The sequence below is a fragment of the Microcaecilia unicolor genome, chromosome 12, assembly GCF_901765095.1.
Source record: "Microcaecilia unicolor chromosome 12, aMicUni1.1, whole genome shotgun sequence".
Classification (NCBI taxonomy): Eukaryota; Metazoa; Chordata; class Amphibia; order Gymnophiona; family Siphonopidae; genus Microcaecilia; species Microcaecilia unicolor.
In genome coordinates this window covers 105,861,828-105,885,163 of record NC_044042.1, presented here as the reverse complement: position 1 = coordinate 105,885,163, position 23,336 = coordinate 105,861,828, and the positions used below count along the sequence as shown (strand labels likewise).

The window sequence follows — 23,336 nt, the reverse complement described above, 5'->3', positions numbered from 1 at the left end:
TTAAAGCCGCTGGAGACCATTGGTGAAAGTCTCATATTGTATGGAGATCCTGCTTGCAGTGCTGTGACAATTGGTTAGATATCTGCTGCCCCCACCCCCACCTTCTGAGTCAGACATGGATCCTCCATGGGATAAGGGGGAGCTTTGAGCACCATTCCCAAGTAAAATCACAAGGATCAAAGTCCAAAAAGCAGACTTGGTAACCTCAGCTACATCTCTTCCTGTAAACTCTATTCAGAGCTGCTGTTGTCCTCCATTTCACAGGATGCTAAATTTCCATCATTACCAGATATAGAAGCAGTCACAAGACAACTAATGACATTTGCTCACCCTTCTGTCTACCTCTCACTAACTCAATTCAGTGAAGGAAAAGATGGGAGAAAGTGGGAAAAGCCCATACCTTAGCACCATCATTACCAGGAGATCCATTAGAGCCGCGAGGACCCTGGGGGCCAGGAGGTCCTTGAGTACCACGTTCACCAGGGAAACCTCTCTCGCCCTGAAGAGGTGGAAATAGAAGGAAGCTGGTTATGAGCGATCAGGGTTGGAGGCAGACTCACAAACTAGCCATATGCACAAAGAGAAACGATGTATATATGAGTGGTGTTTACTTACTCTTGCACCAGCAGGACCTGGGCCACCAGCATCACCAGGAGCACCCTGTTATGGAAATGCAGGAAGAGATACTACGTTAAAGAAGAAGAAGAGATTCATAAATTTCACAGCAAAACCTTTCCCCCGAACAAGAGTGTCTGAGCAAGGAGAATGGATTTAGAAAACAAGAGAAAGCCACAAGGTTATGAGAATACAGGATGGGAGTGGGAAGAGAGGACAGAGAGAAAGATGGGCTTGGGGAGAGCAGGGGGAACTACATGGAGAAAGAAAGCAAGAACCGAGAGGATCAAAGATGGAAGAGGAGGAAGGAGAAATGTTGAGGCAGGAAAGAAGCTCCTGGGGAAATAGGAAGGGCAAAGAGGAGGGTTTATGTTTATATTTGTTATGAGAATTAATACACCTCAATTCACATAGTATCAAAGCAGTAGCATTTATAAAGGATGAATAGAAATAGGCATTACAGTGGAGTAATAGAGTAGAGATGGTATTTGGCTAGCTAAAGGTTATCATTATGCTTTACTGTAGGCCAAATAGAATGTTCTTTTTGATTCTGAGTAACTTTATTGGCTGAAAAACACAAGATCTTTCTCCCTTACAAAGGCCTTGATCCACTACTTTCATTGCTGAGAGCATTCATGTCAGCTGTCAGATCTCATTAGTAGGCGTAGACCCCAAGCAAGGAGCACATAAGTAGTCTACCTCATTTCTCATATTGATGGCTTCTCAACAACAATATTCCCACGAGTTCAATTTGCTACAGTTCCTACCCTAGTATTTCTAGGCTGTGGGGAAGGCATAAGTTACTATGGACCTCATATATATTTTTACAGTTTCCCTCCATGTTGAGAAGTCTTTTGCAGTCGCTAACTAACCTGCTCTCTCAGATTCCTGGCTTCGACAGTAATCTGTACAAAGCTGCCTTGGCACTCACCTGTTCACCGGGTTTGCCAGATTCACCAGCAGGGCCGGAAGGTCCAGGCAGACCCTATCAGAAGAGAAAAAAATGGAAGAGAAAAGTTGAGTTACAGAGTTAATATTTAAGTGAGAAAAATCTGCTGATATGTCATGTTTCTTGTACTAGCTATTTTGTCTTCTGACTTACCTGGAATCCAGGGCCACCGCTGGGTCCGGGTTCACCTCTCTCACCAGCAGGACCCTGCCAAAGGAAACATATGAATTGAATCCAATCAGATCTCATGTTATCAACTACATTCCATCATGTCAAACAGAAGTCCGTACTTACAGCAGGACCAGAAGGACCTTGAGCGCCAGCCTCACCATCTTTACCAGGAGCTCCCTGCAGAGAAACAACAGAGAAGAGATATCAAATATTCTTCCAATAGATTATAAGGATTACTAATGCAGCTAGACAGAAAGCCAGGATGATTTCCAAGTTATGCTATGTCTAAAGTAGAACTCAGAGCCTGGTGCCCTTTACTGGGCCATCCTGGAAGAACAATTTGTCGAGTAATATCAATCTTCTAGGAGGCCACATAGAATGTTGGCCTATTTGACATAGACAATAGAAGAGAGGTAGAGAGAAAATAATGGGAGCCTCATGGGCACCAGATGGCAAATAATGTAGGGTAACATGAAGACACCCCTCCCCTCCCTCCAAAAGCAAAAAAGCAAAAGATCTTAAAAAATGAGGTAGTAATATTAAGCCTTCATGCTGAATCTACACTGTTCAGCTACAGAACTCATTCAGAAAGGTTCGTATATTACGTCTAGCAGCGGAGACGTTCTTTAAAAATTTGTCTTCGTATGATTAGATTTTACGGAGTACGGTGAGTTTCAGGGCACTTTTAACAGATTCTGAACATCCAGCTCTCCCGAATTTGCAGTTGGGCCTGGGAATTCCCTTAGCTGGAAAAGGCACTGCCAAAATCTTATTTATTTTCTCACATCACTTGATTTAAACGCCTCTACAGTGGAGCTCCACTCATCAGTACTGGGCGTTTCATTTCAGATCAGCTCTCCCTTTCACTAAATTGTGAACTCAAGACTCCAAAGCATAAGTACATTCATTTCAATGTTTCACCCTTTTAAATGGATACATTTCGGTCATCTAAGACTTAAGTGGACAGGATTGCTGAAAAAGTGCCTAAAGTTCTATGGCTAATTTATAGACATGTTCGTTTATATGTTCAGCACCTGGGTGAATATTGGGTTCAACAAACAATGTAGTGGGTCAAAGTACACAACAAAGCAAGCCAGAAAAAGAAGCACAACGGACTGTCAAGAAAAGGTATAAGTGTGCTTTATTAATGACCCGACATGGGCCGTGTTTCGGCATTAAACAACACCTGCCTCAGGGGTCGATTCAACAGAACAACAAAATTATTTCAACTCTGAGAGTTATCAGTCCGCTGTTCTAACGGTGAACCATCAACTTGATGCGGAACAAACCGCCATGGAAACACGCCAAATAAAACTTTTCTGGCTTGAATATTGGGTTCTTAATGCTTACGGTCTGCATTTTTATTAAATATTATTCTCTATTATTCTTGGTTAGTGTCAATTAATTGTGGCCTATCAGGCATTTTTTATTGGTTGATTGGTTATGTTTTGCTATTTCATATGTTTACTTATTTGCATTGTTCACTACTATATGGGTCATGCATCATTTTTTACTCTGAAATGTCATTCTGTTGGTCTTCTTCTAGAGACCTTTCCATCTATGAGTGAGTAAAATAACCTTTAATAAATTAAGGAAAGGGGATGAGATTTGGTATACCGCTTATCTGTGGTCACAATCAAAGAGGTTTACACATTATATACAGGTACTTATTTTGTACCTATGGAAATGAAAGTTTAAACAACTTGCCCAGAGTCACAAGGAATGTAGTGGGAATTGAACCTGGTTACCCTGGTTATCAGGCCGCTGTACTAACCATTAGGCTAAATTAATTTAAATTAATTAATAAGTACATCTTGGCCTTATCAGTATGTATAGAGGGTAGGTAAACTATCAGAACTAACACAGAGAATCTTCAAGAAAGAAACAAAAAAATCCGTTCCTATATATATATATATATATCATAATTTTACACCAGATTATAAGTCAGAGGGTCAGATGCTATTAAGTAGGTAAAGAATACTCACAGTTGGACCAGAAGGGCCAGGAGCGCCTCTCTCGCCATTTTTACCAGCTTCACCCTAAATCACAAAAATAATAATAAATACCAATCAGTTAAGTCCAGAAAACTGCCATCGTGCTGCTTCGCCTTCAGCTACCTCTCCAGGGAAAGGGTTGGCTTCCTACCTTTTCCTGCATTTGGTTTCTTTGGGCTGTGGATAAAGTGAAGTGCCTTTAGAGGCCCAGTGTGAGGGGTAAACTGAGAGCCTGGCCAGGGATTTGAAATCTGAAGAGTTGCTCAAGATTACACAGATCAGCAGCAGGGAGCCTTAAATTCATATTCCCAGGACTTCTGAATCACAGGCCAATCCTGTAACTACTACACTACCCTCTATCCCCAGTACCATTAGGAACGGGCCTACTACAGAATTATAGGATAATGGCTCAACCAAAACATCTGGTGGTTTGGCCTGGGGAATGGAGTATTTTAAGAGGACCCCAGAGCAATGATGCATTGTACATAAATTAAATAGGTCATATCTTCCAGAATGCCTAACAGCTCGTAAGACTCTCTCTTTTTTCACAGATCTGCGACAGCACTTTTTATTGACCTGAATTACAGGTGTTGATTGCCCCATGGGAAATCCATGGAGCTTCTCTAAAACACTTTTACCAAACAGCTGATCTGACAAAGGACAGAGCTTGGCCACAGAAACCTATATGCTATTAGAACTGAGACATCTAGCAACGCTAAATTGTGTTTGAACCACATTGGCAAGGCCTACTCTATCTGAAAGATAATTCTGAGAGATGTACTCACAGCAGGACCCTTGGGGCCAGGGAAACCCATTACACCAGCTTGACCTCTGGTACCAGCTGGACCAGGGGGACCAGGACGGCCATCTTGTCCAGGAGCACCCTGTTGATGTTAAAAGGAAAGACACATATAAGTTACCTATCGGACTTCTGAGGCAGAAAACAGTTCATAATCAAAAAAGAAGTGCTTTATGGACAGGGAGGCTACTTACAGTAGGGCCAGTCTTGCCATCAGGACCAGGACCACCAGGGCTACCAGTCAAACCCTATAAGGCAAGAATAAAAAAAGGTCAAGGCATGTTGTCAGTGAAAGGAACACACAGCCAGCGATATATATAGGTAACTTCAATACAATATCAAATGAGCAGGAATTTACTGGATGGGGAGGAAATGGAAGGACTATATTCAAGTTCATATTAATTTGTTGTTCTGTGATGATATAATAAGAACTTCAGGAGCTGGGATAAATTCAGTAAGAAGTTTCAAGAGTCATCTATTATACTACAATACAATAATTTGTATCTAGCATTTGTCTGCCTATTCATACATGGCAGCTGTTTTCTTTCACAGTTGGGCTTCCACTCTGTCCTGTCTGTTTTTAGATCATTACCAGATCTGCATCCGCCACACTACCCGTGGCTGTACCTTGCAGCTTCAGAAACAGTTTGCGCTCACCTTGGCACCAGGAAGGCCGGGTTCACCGGGGCGACCGGCTTCACCAGGAGATCCCTTAGCACCAACAGGGCCAACTCCACCACGCTCACCAGGTCCACCCTAGGGAAGGAGAGAACACGGAAGGTCAGCTTGCACAAAGTTAGAGGACAGGTACAGAGTTCATGCTCAGCGGCCATGGTACACTAAGTTGCTGGGTTTTGCACTGGGGGTCATAGTGAAGGCACATAAGGGCTAGAAATCATTGCTTGCACTAGAATATATGGTCCCAGGATGGTACTGTGGTGACACTGCTCAAGTGACCTACATCAATTCAAGCACACAGCATCCAGTTATACTTTGATAATAGGTCTACACATTCACTGTGTGCCCTACGATCACACCAAGGTTAATAGAGGGGTTAGACAGCATCATGACCCAGGGTTACACATAGGAATTGGCAGCAAACAAGCCATCCTTCATTCCCTCAAGAGCAGGGGCAAGGGGAGGAAGTGAAATGACAAAACTAAAGCAAAGAGAAGAAGTATGATCGTGGGATGGACAGTTGGAAACCAGCAGGCTGCAGCTCCCAGAAACTGACCAGGTCAGAGCCAGTAGGAGGGTGATGATAGGATACCTATCATTCAGCAAAGCAACAGGGAAATAGGAGGCCGGTATTCAGGTTTCATCTTTCTGTCTAGATTATTACAATGGTGGGTGTTGGATTCCAGCCACTCAGGATGAAAATTACCAATGAAAGCGAACAAAAAGTGATTTCATTAAGAAGAGATCTCCCACATGTGGCCATATCCATGCAATGTGGATAGATGGTCTGCCTTTAGGTAACATAAATTACTACTGTAACACCAGTCTTTATCATGGGCTGGTATGTTTTTATGTCACATAATATACCTTCTACCTGCTCATACTCAGACACCACCGCTTACACTGGGGCACTGCATTATATCACCATATCTAAGGCAAGCACACAGAATGTGACTGGGATCAAGAAAGATCAGCAGAAATACAAAGACCCCCTTGAATTTCAAGAGGCCAAACCAAGAATTGGCATCCTTGACTACATAAGTGCATACTGGGACAGACAGAAGGTCCATCAAGCCCAGCATCCTGTTTCCAACAGTGGCCAATCCAGGTCACAAGTATCTGGCAGAAACCCAAATAGTAGCAACATTCCATGTAGAACCCCAAAGAATAGCAAGATTCTAGAATTCTAAAGAATAACAAGATTCCATACAGAATTTCAAAGTGAAGCAACATTCCATGTAGAACCCCAAAGAGTAGCAAGATTCCATTCAGAATCCTAAGTACGTAAGTGTTGCCACACTGGGACAGACCGAAGGTCCATCAAGCCCAGCATCCTGTTTCCAACAGTGGCCAATCCAGGTCACAAGTATCTGGCAAGATTTTCCAAAAAGTACAATACATTTTATACTGCTTATCCTAGAAATAAGCAGTGGATTTTCCCCAAGTCCATTTTAATAACAGTCTATGGACTGCCATCCAAACCGTTTTTAAACCCCGCTAAGCTAACACTGATCTGCACTATCACTTAGAGCTTCCCATGTTGTAGATAAAAACTGATCCTCTCCCCTCCATCTTGCTTTTCCCAAGAGGGTCTCAAAGATCCTGAGGTTGCAGTGCCTGATAGTTGTGAAAGCTGAGTTCCTGAGGGCTCGCAGAAAACAAGACTGCTGTGACCACGCCATCAATTTTCTTGTGGTCTAATCTAAAGGCACTAGAGACCTACCTTAGGGCCAGCAGCACCATCAGATCCAGGGAAACCACGGCCACCGGGACCACCCTGTGATTGAAGAGAAGAGAAGAGTTAAAGAAGAAAATCAGCAGTTTTGTGTTACCCCAAGACAGCCATAAATCTTAATGATTTCGATCATCCCTCCTCCACTTGTGAATTTTGACTTTACAAACAAATTCTCCCTACATGTTTTGCAGCACATTATGAGGTCTCCAGCAGTTTATGGAACCCTGGCAACTAGAAGAACCAAAGGGCTACTTACACGCTCACCAGCAGGACCGGGAGGGCCAGCAGGGCCAGCCTCACCACGGGAACCTCTCTTGCCTTCTTCACCATGGGGTCCGGCAGGACCTTGAACACCAGCAGGGCCCTGAGTGCGGTAAGGGAGAAAAAAGTAAGAAACACGGCATTAGTAGCCGATCACTGGCAAAAATTCTGGTAAAGCTTTCATAGACTGGTATCGTTACAATGTGACACTTACATGTTCTCCTTTAGCTCCAGGCTCACCCTTGTGTCCTTGGGCTCCAGGTTCACCCTAAATGTGAGAAGAAGACAAAAGAAAAGTCTATTTAAATGTGGCATCACCAGTTGTCCCAGTGACTTTCACTCTTATGCTCGTCACAGCCAACTTATTTTGATAATGGGAGATAAATGATCTAAGCACTTCGGGTTACTTGCAAAAAATATATATCACACCAGCTCCATTAGCTTCCACTTTATTCAACAAATGTATTTTGGAAAGCATTATAGTTGGAGAACGTTACGTTCATAACATGTTTTCTAATGAAATTTATATTTCAGTACTATTTGAATTGATTGAGCGGGATTGGGGGAGGAATAGGAGCCAGTGAGTACAGAATACCCCCAATATTTATTTATTTGTGACATTTACATCCCACATTATCCCAAACAAGTTTACGATAAACAGTATAGGATACATAACAAAGAATAATGCATAAGAAAGTAATTTGTTGTAAGAATCCAATTTTACAATACAGTATCATAAACGTACTGGGATAACTACGGATGTTTAACATTTAGAAAATCTATTATGAATGAGAAATTGTACATGAAGCAAAGAGAAGGTTAATGGTAAATAGAATAATAACCAATTCAAGTAATATTTAATTGTTTGAGATATGGTTGTTCTTTGTGAGGGTTTCTTTGAATAGGAATGATTTGAGGATTTTGCGGAATCTAGTATATTCCTGTATATATTTCTTATTTTGGGTGGTAAGGAGTTCCACCATTTGGTTCCTAGGTAAGTGAAGTCTGCAAAGTGGACAGTTTTGTAGATCACTTTTTTGCAATTTGGGAGGTGTAGTTTGAGATAGTTTCTTGCCTCATATTTAGCATTTCTGGGGCTGTGCCATATACGTGGAGGGGCATAATCAAACAGGGCCGGCCATCTCTAACGCCAGCCCCGTCAAGCGGCGTACCCGACTGTATTATCGAAACAAGATGGCCGGCCCTCTTTCGTTCCGATAATATGGTCGGGGCCGGCCAAATCTCAACATTTGGCCTGCCCTTAGAGATCGATGGCGTTAGAGATGGCCGCCATTGGTTTTCGCCAATAATGGAAACTAATGGCAGCCATCTCAAACCCGGCCAAATCCATTGCATTTGGTCATGGGAGGAGCCAGCATTTGTAGTGCACTGGTCCCCCTCACATGCCAGGACACCAACCAGGCACCCTAGGGGGCAATGCACTGGACTTCACAAATTGATCCCAGGTACATAGCTACCTTACCTTGTGTGCTGAACCCACCCAAAACCCACTCCCCACAACTGTACATCACTACCATAGCCCTTACGGGTGAAGGGGGGCACCTAGATGTGGGTATCTGGTGGGTTTTGGAGGGCTCCCATTTACCATCACAAGTATAACAGGTAGGGGAGATGGGCCTGGGTCCGCCTGCCTGAAGTGCACTGCAGTACCCACTAAAAACTGCTCCAGGGACCTGCATACTGCTGTCATGGAGTTGGGTATGACATTTGAGGCTGGCATAGAGGCTAGCAATAAAATGTTTTTAATTTTTTTTTTGGGTGGGAGGGGGTTGGTGACCACTGGGGGAGTAAGGGGAGGTCATCCCCGATTCCCTCCGGTGGTCATCTGGTCATTTAGGGCACATTTTTGAGCCTTGGTCGTGAACAAAAAAGGACCAAGTAAAGTCGGCCAAATGCTCGTCAGAGCTGGCCTTCTTTTTTCCATTATCGGCCGAGGTCGGCCATCTCTTAACCACGCCCCCGTCCCGCCTTCAGTACACTTCCGACACGCCCCCTTTAACTTTGGCCAGCCCTGCAACGGAAAGCAGTTGAACCCAGCCAAAATCGGCTTTCGATTATACCGATTTGGCCAGCCTCAGGAGAAGGCCAGCCATCTCCCAATTTGTGTCGGAAGATGGCCGGCCTTCTCCTTCAAAAATAAGCAGGATAGTAACCTGTACGGTCCATCCAGTCTGCCCAGAAGATAAACTCATATGTGCTACTTTATATGTATACCTGACCTTGATTTGTATCTGCCATTTTCAGGGCACAGACCGTAGAAGTCTGCCCAGTACTATCCCCGCCTCCCAACCACCAGTGCTGCCACCCAATCTCCGCTAAGCTTCTGAGGATCCATTCCTTCAGAACAGGATTCATTTATGTTTATCCCACGCATTTTTGAATTCCAAAGTATTTACCACTCTCTCCATGAAAAAATACTTCCTTTAGGATTGAAAGATAAAGGTACATAATTTGAAGGTGATTCTCGCTTTGATGGGAAGCCACTGTAATTTGATTGTAATATTGAGCAAGGGTCTAGAGAGAGGTAATTTGTATTGTGTTTACACTTCCCAATAATTTTGAGATATTGGTGCCTATGGGGGAGGGGGAACTTTGGGGAAATTTGGACATATGTAGGTGTGGGTATGAGAGCTGCCTCTCATACCTCCAGCATTATGGGTATTCAGATTCATGTCTGTACCCTACCATAGTGAGGTGTGTTGGCAGACACAAGGCAAACCATGTGTATCCGTTGCCCCAAGTGCAAAAAACCATAGAATATCACTCCTACAGCGCCACTGAGTTCAGAGGACAACTATGTGAAGTGTTGGGGTATCAAGGCACTAATGCACATCCTTACTCTATCGGAATTGCTGAGAGACAGCTGAGCATCCACTACCAGAAAAGATCTTTTGTTTTTTTTTACATCACTTACATTGTTACCCTTGGGACCGGGAGCGCCAGAAGGGCCTTGGGGTCCAGGAGCACCTCGAGCACCAGGGAAACCAGGAGCGCCAGAAATGCCAGGGGCACCCTATAGCAGAAAAAAGGGAGACTATAAGGAACCAGGCTTCCTTGGTTTAAACAATTACCCACTGCTGGGGAAGTAAACTTAGCCATAGTTATATGGGAAATACTTACACCAGGACCTTTTCCACCAGGTTGACCATCAGTTCCAGGGTTACCCTAGAGTAGAGGAGAAGAAAAACATTGTTCAGTACAGTTGTTTTACTTCTATTTACTTAGTACACAAAGTCAAGTAGGAAATATAGGCTTAACTTACAGAGGGACCAGCAGCACCAGCAGGACCAGGGGCACCAGGCTCACCACGGATACCCTGAGGACCTTCAGAACCACGAGATCCTTGGGGACCAGCATCACCCTATGCATGAAGAGGAAGAAGAAAGGCAAATATGAGTATGATGTCTTCAAAGAAGCCTACATGTCTTTGGTTTGACTGGGCTGGATCTCTGCGAAAGACACTTTGAATAGGCAGGCTTTGCAATCCAGTAAAATAGGGCAATGCAAGAGTTGAACAGGGCTCATAAGTAGCAGGATAAGTGGGACAAGGGATTTCCATAAATAATTCTAGATTCTCGGAAAGAACATTCTATGAGGAAGGGAAGAAAGACCCCCATATTGTCCACTGCAAATGGAAATGGTGGCCATGTGGCGCAGTGATGGAGGAGGAAGCAGTCAGCGACCTTGCAATGAAACCTGACTGTGGCCATTGGTTAGTAATGAAATGAGTTTGGTCTTACAGAAGTCTCTCACTCACATCGCACAAAGACTTATTCTCAAAGCACTTAGATCTACAAAGTTACATGGACGTCTAAGTTACACTGGACATTTTGCACTAAACATCCCAAATCCGAATAACCATTTTCAAAAAAATGAAAAACGTCTATTTCCCCCCCCCCCCAATTACCATTTCGAACAAGGTTTTGTGCTTTGTGCGTTTATCTTTTTAGGCCATTTTTCAAAATAAAATGCAGAAGTTAAATATGCAGAAAATCAAGCCATTGGAATATAGGAGGAGCCAGCATTTTTAGCAGACTGGTCCCCCAGACATCCCAGGAGAGCAAGGGGGTGCTCTAGGGGGCACTACAGTGAACTTATAAATGCTCTCAGATACACATCTCACCATTGCTCCCTTATCTTGCCTACTGAACCCTCCAAAACCCACCCAGAACCCACTACCCCCAAATGTACACCACTACAATAGCCCTTATGGGTGAAGGAGACACCTATATGTAGGTACAGTGGGGTTTTAGTGAGTTTTGGAGGGCTCGCAGTTTCTACTACAAGTGTAACAGGTAGGGCCTGGGTCCAGCTGTCTACAATGCATTGCTCCACTACTCCAGGTACCTGCATGCTGCTCTAATGGACCTGGCTACAACATCTGAGGCCATCATAGAGGCTGGTGAATACTATTTTTACTCACATTTGTTGAGGGTGGGAGGAGGTCAGTGACCAGTAGGGGAATAAGAGGGGTCATCCCTGAATCCCTGCGGTGGTTATTCGGTCATTTAGGGCACCTTTTGTGTCTTATTCATTAGAAAAACAGGTCTAGACCAAAACGTTGACGTTTGCATCCTGGGCGTTTTGGTTTTGTCCCATTACGGCTGTAAAACATCCAAGTGTTAGGCACGCCCTAAACCCGCCTTAATCCCGCCTTCGAAACGCCACTGACACACCCCCTTGTAAGCTGGATGCACTGCAGACGAATTGCATAGAGAACCATTTGCAAAACTGGTTTTGAAAATACTGATTTGGGCATTTTGAGAAGAAATCTATCCAAATGCTGCTTTATGACACTTTTTGGGCGTTTTTCTCTTTCGAAAATGAGCCCCGTGGTAACCTATGGAACTTTGTAAGTTTAAGTGCTTTGAAAATGAGCCCCATAGTAACAAAGTATAAACTTCAAAGGGCAGAAAAGATCATTGGCTCACCAAAAATGAATCTGTTAAATGATCAGTGGTTGAATTATCTTTTTCTTAGGCTAATTTGTGCTTTCAGATTACTGAGGGACAGGATCTTAAAGTACTCATTAGTCCAATACATGGCCATCATTATCCAGCTATTTCAGTTTAACACATTTTATTAAAGAATGCTCAGAAGGATAGTTTCAGTATATCATGCAGGAGTTTGCTCAAGAGACATCTAAGACAGGATATCGGCACTGGAATGGAAGTAACCTGCTAAAAGGCGGTAAATAAATCCTAAGAATAATATAATCAGCCCTCTGGGTAGGAGATGTATTGATAGATGTATTCTGAAGACAGAAAGGACTTAGGTGGTGTCCTGTAAGACTAACTTCATTGGTAACACCCTGTAGGAATGAGGTGCACTGGTAGGGCCTCTATGTGGGATCACAATGCCGACACTCTCAGGTCAAGATTTAGGTGCACCAGCTGAGCTGTGTGGAGGTACAGAGTTAGAGCATCAGAGGAGAACTGAGGTATGCGGACAGCTGGGAGAGAGGACCCAGTGCAGTAATATGAGGAGATGCTTCATACGATGATTGAAATGTATGTGGGTGGGAGGGAGGAGGGATCTCAGTACTGGATTAGCAGTAGGTACTGCAGAACAGGAATGAGGTGCACTGACATTGTGAAGATAAGAGTTTTCCCCACTGGAATGGCAGCTACTACGAAAAGAGAGCGTCAGTGTTTCTTGGATCCTATGTAGTTAAAACTTCGGAAACGCACTCACCTTAGGACCAACAGCGCCAGGGAAGCCAGAGGGTCCAGTTGGGCCAGTGGGTCCCTAAAGGAAAAAAGACATTTAATAATCACAAAAATATTAGACTAGTCATTTCTAAATGAACAGTGTGAAAACAGAATGAAAGCAAATCCTTAGTTTCCAAAGAGACTCACAAGAGCCTTCGGTACTAACATCAAAAGGTGATTGATCAAATATGTAAACTAATGAAGTAAAGGTTAGAGAAGGAGGGGATGGGGCAGGTCTATGATGATGACGACATCAAAGGTGTTCAGGGCCTTCACTTAATATACAGGTAACCAATTTTTGCCATAGTGTCTCCCCTACACCAACTGGGACATCCCCACCTTCACCCAAATCTCCTTGTTCCTGGCTCCTGCCTGCCTTTGCTTCAAGCAATATTCCCTGGAGAATAGTTCATTTTTCCTTATGACTGTTTACATCTTTCACTATTTCTCTTGAATTTGTCTTCTCTCTGTCCTACCCTTCCCCCCACCACCAAGCAGCCATTTCTTTAAAATCCCATGTTAAAATATCTCCTGGAAAATGTTGAAAACTTCCATCTGTGTTTGCCACTCACTCAGGGAAGCACTGACTTTAAAGAGTTAAGCTAGAATGCGGAGGGCATTGTAGGTTAACAGAATGTAGAAAGGCGTCACGGAGAGATACTTACTGTGGGTCCAGCAGCACCGGGAGCACCATCATTACCGCGACCACCCTAGAGGGAAGAGGAGACACTGAGGTTAGTCTCAGAACCAGCAGAACCATTTTCTCATATCCTATGCTGTCTTACAGAGATGTTTTGATGTGTGTTGTGTTGACGTTTTAAGTACCATACTATGTTTACTGTTATGGAATATTTTTACAGCTGTAATTGTCTTACTTTTGCTGTACATTTAGGGAGAATTTCTTCAAAAAGTGGTAAATAAATCTTAATAAATACATACATAACTTTACAGCATTAAGAAATGTTTAGAAAAATGCAGTTGAGCACTGGAGTTGTGCTGGATGAGTTCAGGCCATGACCGGTGCTGACCCGGAAGGAAAATGTCAGTATGATGATGTCAATACTCACAGCAGGGCCAGAGGGACCAGGACGGCCTCTCTCACCAGGAAGACCACGAGGACCCTACAGAGTAGACAGGAAGAAGGCTTAACAATAATTGGATAGTAGACAAAGGCCAAACCTCTAGACTGCCCCTATTTGACTGACTGTACATTTGTCTTTTAGATTGTAAGCTCCTTTGAGCAGGGACTGTCCTTCTATGTTAAATTGTACAGCGCTGCGTAACCCTAGTAGCGCTTTAGAAATGTCAAGTAGTAGTAGTAGTAAGTTACCCTGCCCCAGCCCTCACCCACCCAAATATTGACCCCTAACTTCGCTGCTGGCTCTAAGACCAAACTTTTGCAGACTATTTTGTAGCTCAGTCTGACACCAAACCTCTTTCTCTCATGCTCTCTGTATGCACATATACAAAACATTCCCACACAACACACACGCACATCTTATCATCTCTGTTTTCTCATTGTCTTAAAGCTGATGCCATATCATCTTCCTTTGCCGCTCTGCTCTTGCTCCCCAGAACCACTCCTTTTCCAGTAGTCCCTGACAAAGCTAAATTACTCACCACTTGTCCGGGAGCGCCATTCTCACCAGGGCTACCACCCTCACCCTGAATACAAAGAACAGAAAAGCAGTGAGGGTCAATGTATTTCTCCATGATGCAGAGGAAACATATATTAGTTGTGATCCAAGTGGAAATGCCCCACCCCTAACAAAAATGCATTACTGTACCTTAGGTCCAGCTGGACCAGCATCACCCTTTGCACCATCAAGACCATTGAAACCCTACAAAGGAGAGACAAGAAAGAGGTTAGCTTCCACCATTAGGATGAGAAAACAAGATGTCTGCCATTCCACCCAAAGCTTGCATATTGTTGTCTGTTCAAGCTTGCATTAAAACTATTATGAAAACTTACTCTGTGGCCCTTCAGGCCGGGGAGACCAGCAGTTCCAGGTTGACCTCGAGCTCCCTAAAAAAGAAGGGAAGGAAAAGAGAGGAATTTTAAGACCAATTAAAGTTAGAGAGGAAACAGGAAATCAGTTACCCAAAAGAGGAAACAGGGGGCTTAATAATGACTACAAAGAACAAAAGGCCTAATTTATTTATTTTGTTCACATGTTGGACATTAGGTGAGTTATATTCAGGTACATTGGGTATTTCCTTGTTTCTGGAGACCTCATACTCTAATTTTGTGCCTGAGGAGCGGAGAAAGAGTGACTGGAGCAGTGGTAGGAGTTGAACCACATTCCGCAGGATATCAAGCCCACTGCTCTAACCACTATGCTACTCCTCCACTCTTACGTAGAGACAGGAACCTTCCTCATAATGAGGAAATGACAATGCAGACTGGCAAGGAGCAGTGGTTCCAATCCAGTCCTCGGGGCACACTCAGCCAGCCAGGTTTTCGGGATAACCACAATGAATATGCATCAGATATGTTTGCATACAAATCTACCCCATGCATATTCATTGTGGGTATCCTGAAAACCTGGCTGGTTGGTTGTGTCCCAAGAACTGGGTTGAGATCCCCTGGCATAGAGGTATGGGAAGTATAAAGTTAATTGGAAGTAAACAGATGGATCGGGATTCTTTTCTGTGGAGGCTGCATAGTTTTAATTATCCTTTCCAAATCTGAGTTGAAGGTGAGTTCGAAATGCAGGTAAATTGGTGGGTCCCTTCCTCAGGGGGCTTATAATCTAAGGGGCCCTTTTACTAAAACTTAGTGTGCGCTAACAGTTATGAGTATTTGTATTTATACCTATTTTTATTTATTATTTATATGTAGCATTTGTATCTCACATTTTCCCACCAATTTGCAGGCTCAATGTGGCTTACATTTGCCGTAGTGGCGATTGCCATTTCCGGAAACAGAATTACATTTGGTATTGCATTAAGGTGCATACATGCATGATAAGGAAGAATAAATTATGGTGATAGATTGAAATGTAACATATGTTAGATCATCAATTATTGAGAAATCGTTTTCGATATAAGGATTTAAGTGGTATTGCACATGGGCCACATGGCTCTTAGCACAGGCTAAGCTTTAATAAAAGGACCCCTAAGTTTGAACCTGAGGCAATGGAGGGAAAAGTGACCTGCCCGAAGTCACAAGGAGCAGCAGTGGGATTTGAACCATAGATTCCCTGGTTCTTAGCTTGCTGCTATAATGTTTGCTATGAATAACTCTAACTTCTTGGAGGGAAACGGGAGAAGCAGAATGAACTGTGCTACAACACAGGCAACTGTGATATTGACCCTTGATATGTGTGTCTGAAAATGAGCAGTCTCATTTCAGATTGCTTACTATCATCCAAGGCCTAGGTTTCTAATTTCCGTCTATGCCTCCCCTAACTTCCCCATTGACACACCCATTGTCCTTCACCCAGCATCACCCCTGGAAGCTAGACCTCTGAGAGGGACAATAAGAGGCAACTCACCTGAGGACCAGGGGCACCACGCTCACCAGGACGGCCGGGTTTTCCAGCTTCACCCTTTTGAAGAAAGAGATTAATCTTTGCTTTAGCCTTTGCTCTTGAGAAAGAGAAGCCAAACCTCATTGCTTAAAACTGAGCATGCTTTCTTTTAAAACGGCTAATTCTTGGCTGACTACAACTCTTGAGAACCTTCTCCTTGGGTTATTGTTTTTCTGCATTTTCTATGCTCATTGTAGGACAAAAAGTATCACATAGTCTACTTCTACCCTGTATCTGTAGGGTTTATGAAGACAATGGGCCAATATTAAACCCTGAGGCATGCACTGGATTTTAGAACATTGACCAGAGCACTCACCAGCACCAACTTCTACCGCAAAGGGGTGGAAGCTAGGACAGCATCTTTTCTGCCCTAATATAAACTGCATAGCCGTAGAGATAGTAGCTGGATGAAAAGCCCTCACTCTAGATGGACAGCGCCACAGTGGTCAGAGAGAATTGCTTAAAATTCATGGATAAGGTGCTTATACGTTCAGCAGTCATCAGTAAAGGGCAGTTCTATAAACCAGGGGTTCACATTTCTGTGCACATTATATGCATCAATTTTTGCAATACGAGCCATTTTGCGAATGTGCGTACGTACACATGCAGCACGCGGCCTAAGAGCTCTTTTGCAAAAACTCACTTAATTTACATGGCATGTATTTGCAAGGTGGGCGTGCACAGAGGCGGGGCATGGGAACAGCAAAGGCGGGGCTCCAACTTACAGAATCCTATGTTAGGTGGGTGGCTGTGACGCTTAAGGCACTCACATGTGTACCAGCTCTATGGTTGGCCTAAGCCATGTTGACATCTGGTTATGCGAGTATTCTATAAAGGAATATAAGTGCCCAACAAGCTCGTACACGGGGCCCAGTTATGGAACTAACCATACAAGTGTCTTTGAATTACTGCGGCAAGTATCTTCTACCTCTATTACTCTGCTGCATAAGTGTCCTGCCTGCAGGTGCACATGTTTAATGAGGCATTTCTAGCTTTCACAGCTTACTTACATCATCTCCATTCTTGCCGGGTAGACCAGGGGGACCACGGGGACCCAAGGGACCCTAGAACAAAGAAAAGCATGTTTATATTAAAGGTGAAGGGTGCTTTCAGACAAACGGTGAGGCTCTTCATGAAGACCTAAGAATCCTGAAATTTGAGATCATATACTAATGAACCTCTGGGCCCCTGAGAGTTTCTAGCCTGGGGCTGGAAATCCACAGGGAGCCACGCTTGGAGGAGTGGCGGATGCTAGGGAAAGGAAGCCATTTTGTACAGGGACCCTGCCGCACACCACTGTGGATGCGATTCAGCTAAGTGCAGGGAAGATGGAGAAAATCTTGGAGATTACTTACAGCAGAGCCAGCCTCGCCAGGCTCACCAGGTGGACCTTGGAAGCCGTGAGGTCCCTAAAGAATCGAGGAGAGAGGAAAAAACAAAGTTAACGATGATGCCTTGGGTACATTATACATTGGATGCACAGGAAGTTGCTGTTTTTGCCTCTGCAGGGTATTACCCATAGGTCTATGCTCCACTGACTCACACTCCCTTTAAAACAATCATTTACATATACAATTGCATAACAAATATTAGTTACAGTCAAATTGGTAGGTCTTCTATATTTCCATCAGGTTTAACTAATATTTATTTATTCATGGAATAATGAGTTTTTGAAAAGCTTTTACAGACAGAATGATGTGTGAGTTACTTATGCAGAAGACAAGAAATTACTTACAGGTGCACCAGCAGGGCCAGGAGGACCACGGGGACCCATGGGACCCTGAAAAATAAGAAATAATAGGTGCACTTAGACTTACTGTATACTATGCAACAGTATTCTGATTTATTGCCCAGGCTTACTGTAGCTATCAGGCAGCAGCTATCTTGTTTCTTCTCTGGGACTGAGCAGCAGCCATCTTGTTTAGTATTCAGGCCTAGCTGTCAGAAAGTAACCACCTCATCTCCTCTGAAGGCCTAGTTACTGCACAGAAGCCATTTCCTTTGCTACCAGAGAGCAGCCACTTAGTTTCCTCTGAAAGCTTAACTACTAGGCAGCTGGCATCTTGCTTACTCTCCAGGTCTATCTATCATGTAACAGCCACTTTGCTTCCTCTGAAAGCCTAACTATATATACAATATATACTTTCATATGACCTTACCATTCAGTACCAAGGTCCTGAGGACTTAATTACTACTGAGTGGGTGAAAGCACAAAGCTTGCAAAGAACTCTATGATACTTTTCCTCAGCTATGCTCTTGCTTGCTTCTTCACCAAGGCCTAGGGTTTGCACAAAGCCTCCTCCTTTGCCTTCAGTGATCTCTTGAGTTTACAACGCATTGGTACAGAGATTTCTGAAAACATTTTGTCTTGTCATGTCCAGGAAAAGCTTAATTTATTAAATGATTAAAATCATTGAAGTTCCTGTGGCTGGTGATGTCAAGACCACTAAGATCAAGATGGAATGTCTTCCCTCCAGCTCTCCCGGGTGCAAATCTACTTCCTTCCTCTCCATTTTATCAGACTCTTTCCCACACCAGTTCCTATGCTACCTCTGAAGAGGGCAGAAAAGCTTACCATAGGGCCAGGAATGGAGACGCCACCAGATTTTTCACCGTCAAAGCCATATTGAGGAGCGAAGTTCTGTAGAGCACAGAAAAAACTTTGGTTACAATGGAGAATTTCTGATCGACCAGACAAGACAGAAGAAAAGAGTCTGCTTTCTGTTTGTTTGAAGATGATTGTAAAACAGAACTCACTCCGCCAAAGCCGGAAGGGCCAGGGGGGCCAGGCAATCCAGGGTTGCCATCTCTACCAGGTGGGCCAGCTGGTCCCTGAAAAGGAGAAGACAGCACATGCCTATCAAACACCAGGCCTCACAAGGAATATTATTAACGGAGCAGCAGTTGACCCAGACATGGCTTGATGGGAACAGGTCTGAACAGATACCTACCCTTTCTCCCCTGGGGCCAGTCTCTCCCTTGGGACCCTGTAGACAGATGGAAAATAATGAATTAAAATGCCACTTTCAAAATACAAATATTTCTAAAGGAACATTAAACTAAAGAACGGACTTCAAAATACATTAGTTCATGTACCTGAACTCCAGTTGCTTCTGAAAATTGAGCATCTGTGGACAAAATAAGTAAACATTTAAGATTAGCCTTTATCAGACTTTTCTAATGATAAACTTGTCTTGTGCTTGGCTTCCAAATAGGAAAAGGCATTGAAAAATCTAGCATTTGTCTTTATCCCATATCTTCACCAAAACCATCATGCAACATGTCTCACCCGCCCCCTGCTGGTGTGACAAAGACAGTACCACTGAACCATCTGCATAGTTTGAAAGGCAGAAAATATATTTTAAAGGATCAAAACTAGAAATGAGGAAATTACATAACTGGATTTTTTTCCACTGGGCACACTAATTAGGCCAACTCGAAGGGTCTTATGGTCATATCTGCCATCATGTTCTGTGTCTATAGGGACCTAGAGTAGTTTAAAACAAAGCTCACAGAACAGAAATTTAAAAGCTAAGAGTGTGTGCTAACGGACATTAGCCATTAGCGTGAGCTAATTCTGTTATTATGCAGTACATTTTAGTAAAAGGGCCCCTTAATAAAAATATCCAGATGTTTCTTCAAGGGGAGACTTCTTAGATGCTGGAAGGGCTGGATCTTGAGTCAGTCTGTCTGGTAGAGGGCAGTAGCCTTACAGTATTGGTGAACACCAAAGAGACTCTGGTGCACAGATATGAGGCAGAGAATTTGTGGGGATAAGAGAGGGCAAGCCTGGACCTTAGTCCTGAAATGCCCAGCGCTAGCTGTGGTTGAGTTGCTTGAATTTGCATTATTTATTACGTTATCTATCGATTGTAAACCACTATGCAATGGCAGGACATCAACATTTATAAACCTCTTAAAAGAGAAACCAAAGATACAATTTTTAACCAATTAATAGGATCTGTATCTCCTACAGAAAGGCATCTAGTCGCCCCAGTGCACTTGAAAAAAACAAGTGCCCTGGGCCCCTGATGCAGCGCTAGCTTCCACATCTTCTGCATTCCTCCCCCCCCCCCCCCATCCCTCAACCCCAGACTGTTACAGTACCAGAGCTTGGGCAGGAGGGGCAGCATTCTCCATCAGGTAGTTCAGGATTGGGGCAGTCCAGGTTTTCCTCACAGATCAACTCATCGCAGATGACTTTGCCATTGTCGCACACACAGACCTGACAGAGATCAGCTTTCCATACGTCCCTATGAGGGTGGATCTGGCCGTTATAGTTGCATTCGTCTCCTATTTCAACTAGAGAAGAAGAGAAGGTGAGGAGCAGATGTGCAGGCTGTGAGCTCCCCTGACACGTTGCCCCACCTGTAAAACACTGCTCCCTAGCTGCAGAGGCAAAACATGAATGATGTGCTGAAGGGGAGCAGCGGATTTTTTCCCATATCCAAGCCTCAGAGCTGCTTTTTCCGCCTCCGCTTTAAAAAGCAGCCAGAATAATTCCCAGAATCTCTGCGGTCAATCTGTTTCTAATCAACAAAGATCTCGGACAGAGGAAAAGTTGCCAGCAAGCTCCACTACCAATCTCTCCAGTGACTTGGAATTTAGACAAGACTTCCAGCCAGTTGTCATTAGTAAGCACAAGCCATAATAAAGCTCAATAAATCCTACAGCCTTTACAGATGGAATGCATATAGGTGAAGGGGACAGGGTGGAAGGAGGGGTTTTGCTGCAGTGCTCTGATTTGGAAAGGAATTTGAGATTTATAGTTGTGAGCTGAAGTCCATGTATGAGCTAGTGGGTAGGAGGAATTCTCAGGGAAACCAAAGGGAGCCCTACAGAACAGATAAAAGTGGCATGGTAGGGACCCAAGGTTGTCCAGGATGGGACCAGCTTAGGTGGGATGGTCCAGAATCCATTTAATCTATCCTCTTTAAGCAATGTTGCACAGGAAAAAATGTATCAACGTTTTCTGAGCACATGTACACTAGAAACATATACCTAGTATTTAAAATGCCCCTATAACTCAAAATATAGAAACATTATTTTTAGAATACAGTAGAGAAAAAATATTTAACTGCGTGATTGAAGCCCATTTTATAATGATGGATTGAATTCTGTTATCATAAATGTTAAAAAGCACAAATGTCCTTTTCTATATTGCTACTCAGATTATCAAAGCAAAAAGATGCCACCACCTGGTAAAAATATTTAATTATAATTGAGGAGTAGAAATAACTTCTAGTTTTCAGTAAAGTGAAAAAGTATTATAAACAGCGCAATGAATTTAGTCAAAGGAAACTTTTTAAAACATTGCCTTATGGCTTTAGAAGGCTTGGAACCATCAGCAGTTTCAAAAAATAAATCATACTTTAAACAAAGTATCTTGAAACAGGATTTAAATTGCGCATGAGGTCATCAGAGGATTAAAAAGAACAAATCAGCGCCGTCTCCCTTTTCTCCTCTAGGTGGCGCTATTGTCTAACTAATCACAAATACTAGGCATAAACGCCAATGAAGCTTTTTAGCAACCATCGTGTCTGGTGAAGTCTAGACTCTTGTACTTTATAGTCTATTAAACTGTATTACTTCGTGTTTTTCCAGCAAATCATCTGAGACTCTTCTTTTTCTTTTCTAATGGCTTTAGCAGATGTCTTCCAATAGAAGAAGGAAGCCTCAGCCCCTGACCCCCTGCTGCCCCCCTTTTCTTGGCTTTTATTATCTTGAAGAGTCTATAGCAATATCTTACTCCCCCCCCCTAGTGTTTTTTTGTAATGATACATGCGTGTGTCATCCTGGCATTCATTTCTGGCTCCCAGCACCCCCCCCCCCCCTTCATCTCCCCGCCCCCTCTTCTAATCCCCGCCCCTCCAGAATCCGGCAAAGATATCTGAGAGTTTCTAGTTGATGTAACTTGTTGGAAGCCCCAAGGGGGCACGTTGAAGAGAGCAACACACCCATTTTTCTTTGCTGTTGGCTAACTGTCTTTCTAATCGTCCCCCCCCCCCCTTTTCCCATTGTTTTGCAGTTACTAACTATGGTTTGCTTAAAGAGAAAATGATATTTTTTTTTCATCTTACAACCGTCATCAAAGTTGAGTTGCAAATTCTCACTCCAAATACATTTTGGCAAGTAAGGTTTCCTTCCCCCCCACCCTCCTCTATTGCCACTTTTCACACACACTTACGTCCTTCTGCAAGTATGTAAACCTGACTCCCTTGCATAAATCTGAGGCTATAAGCTTTGCAAAGACAACTCCCCAGAAACTTTGCTGGTTTTTTCTTAGACCATCCTAAAATATGCACCTTAATATATATGAACGTCCCAGGCACCTTCAGGCTGTGTGTTGTTGTTATTACTTTAAATCACAGATAATGGTTAATATAGCAGGCTTGAAAGGTGAAGAAAACAGCTTGGTCTTACCTTCCTCCTCCTCTTGACCTCTAACCAGTAGGACTGTGGCTGCTAGCAAGAGCAGAAACCGAGTATCCACAAAGCTGAACATGTCTAGTTACTAGGCATGTAGACTCTTTGGGCCCCTTGGTTCTCTTAGAGTCCAGTCATGCACGGGATCATCCAGCGGTGTACTTTCAATCCAGACCCCAGCAGAAACTTCCTACTGACTCTGCACCGTCTGGGCAGCTCTTTTATACGATCCTGCACCCCAGAGAGGTGGGGACCACACCAGCCTGCTTCTCAGAGTGGAAGGGAGCTGGACCATCCCCTCAGCCAATCAGGTAACCCCAGCTGCAAAGTCCTATGCAGAGAGTTGGAGGGAAAAGTCAGCCCCCCCCCCCTTTCATCTAAACTCCTGTCAAGTCACATGGAGAGAGGACCAGTCTACGACTTGAACCTCTCTGATGGTGCTG

General features: G+C 43.6%; 1 protein-coding gene across 1 annotated transcript in view; it reads right to left on the bottom strand.

Moving 5' to 3' along the window:
- Positions 1-23,101, bottom strand: part of COL1A1 (collagen type I alpha 1 chain) — a 37,015-nt gene extending 13,914 nt beyond the window's left edge. The window contains exons 1-31 of the mRNA XM_030220859.1: positions 22,891-23,101; positions 20,575-20,769; positions 19,564-19,595; positions 19,419-19,454; positions 19,225-19,299; positions 19,043-19,108; positions 18,203-18,247; positions 17,823-17,876; positions 17,478-17,531; positions 16,432-16,485; positions 14,907-14,960; positions 14,722-14,775; positions 14,555-14,599; positions 14,002-14,055; positions 13,600-13,644; positions 12,918-12,971; positions 10,486-10,584; positions 10,344-10,388; positions 10,138-10,236; positions 7,417-7,470; positions 7,198-7,305; positions 6,930-6,983; positions 5,186-5,284; positions 4,723-4,776; positions 4,515-4,613; positions 3,721-3,774; positions 1,859-1,912; positions 1,718-1,771; positions 1,547-1,600; positions 616-660; positions 401-499 (exon numbers count right to left, since the gene is read on the bottom strand). Of these exons, the coding sequence (XP_030076719.1) occupies positions 401-499; positions 616-660; positions 1,547-1,600; positions 1,718-1,771; positions 1,859-1,912; positions 3,721-3,774; positions 4,515-4,613; positions 4,723-4,776; positions 5,186-5,284; positions 6,930-6,983; positions 7,198-7,305; positions 7,417-7,470; positions 10,138-10,236; positions 10,344-10,388; positions 10,486-10,584; positions 12,918-12,971; positions 13,600-13,644; positions 14,002-14,055; positions 14,555-14,599; positions 14,722-14,775; positions 14,907-14,960; positions 16,432-16,485; positions 17,478-17,531; positions 17,823-17,876; positions 18,203-18,247; positions 19,043-19,108; positions 19,225-19,299; positions 19,419-19,454; positions 19,564-19,595; positions 20,575-20,769; positions 22,891-22,972 (2,070 nt within the window). The 5' untranslated portion in view covers positions 22,973-23,101. The remainder of the gene's footprint in view (positions 1-400; positions 500-615; positions 661-1,546; positions 1,601-1,717; positions 1,772-1,858; positions 1,913-3,720; positions 3,775-4,514; positions 4,614-4,722; positions 4,777-5,185; positions 5,285-6,929; positions 6,984-7,197; positions 7,306-7,416; positions 7,471-10,137; positions 10,237-10,343; positions 10,389-10,485; positions 10,585-12,917; positions 12,972-13,599; positions 13,645-14,001; positions 14,056-14,554; positions 14,600-14,721; positions 14,776-14,906; positions 14,961-16,431; positions 16,486-17,477; positions 17,532-17,822; positions 17,877-18,202; positions 18,248-19,042; positions 19,109-19,224; positions 19,300-19,418; positions 19,455-19,563; positions 19,596-20,574; positions 20,770-22,890) is intronic.
- Positions 23,102-23,336: the final 235 nt, after the last annotated feature.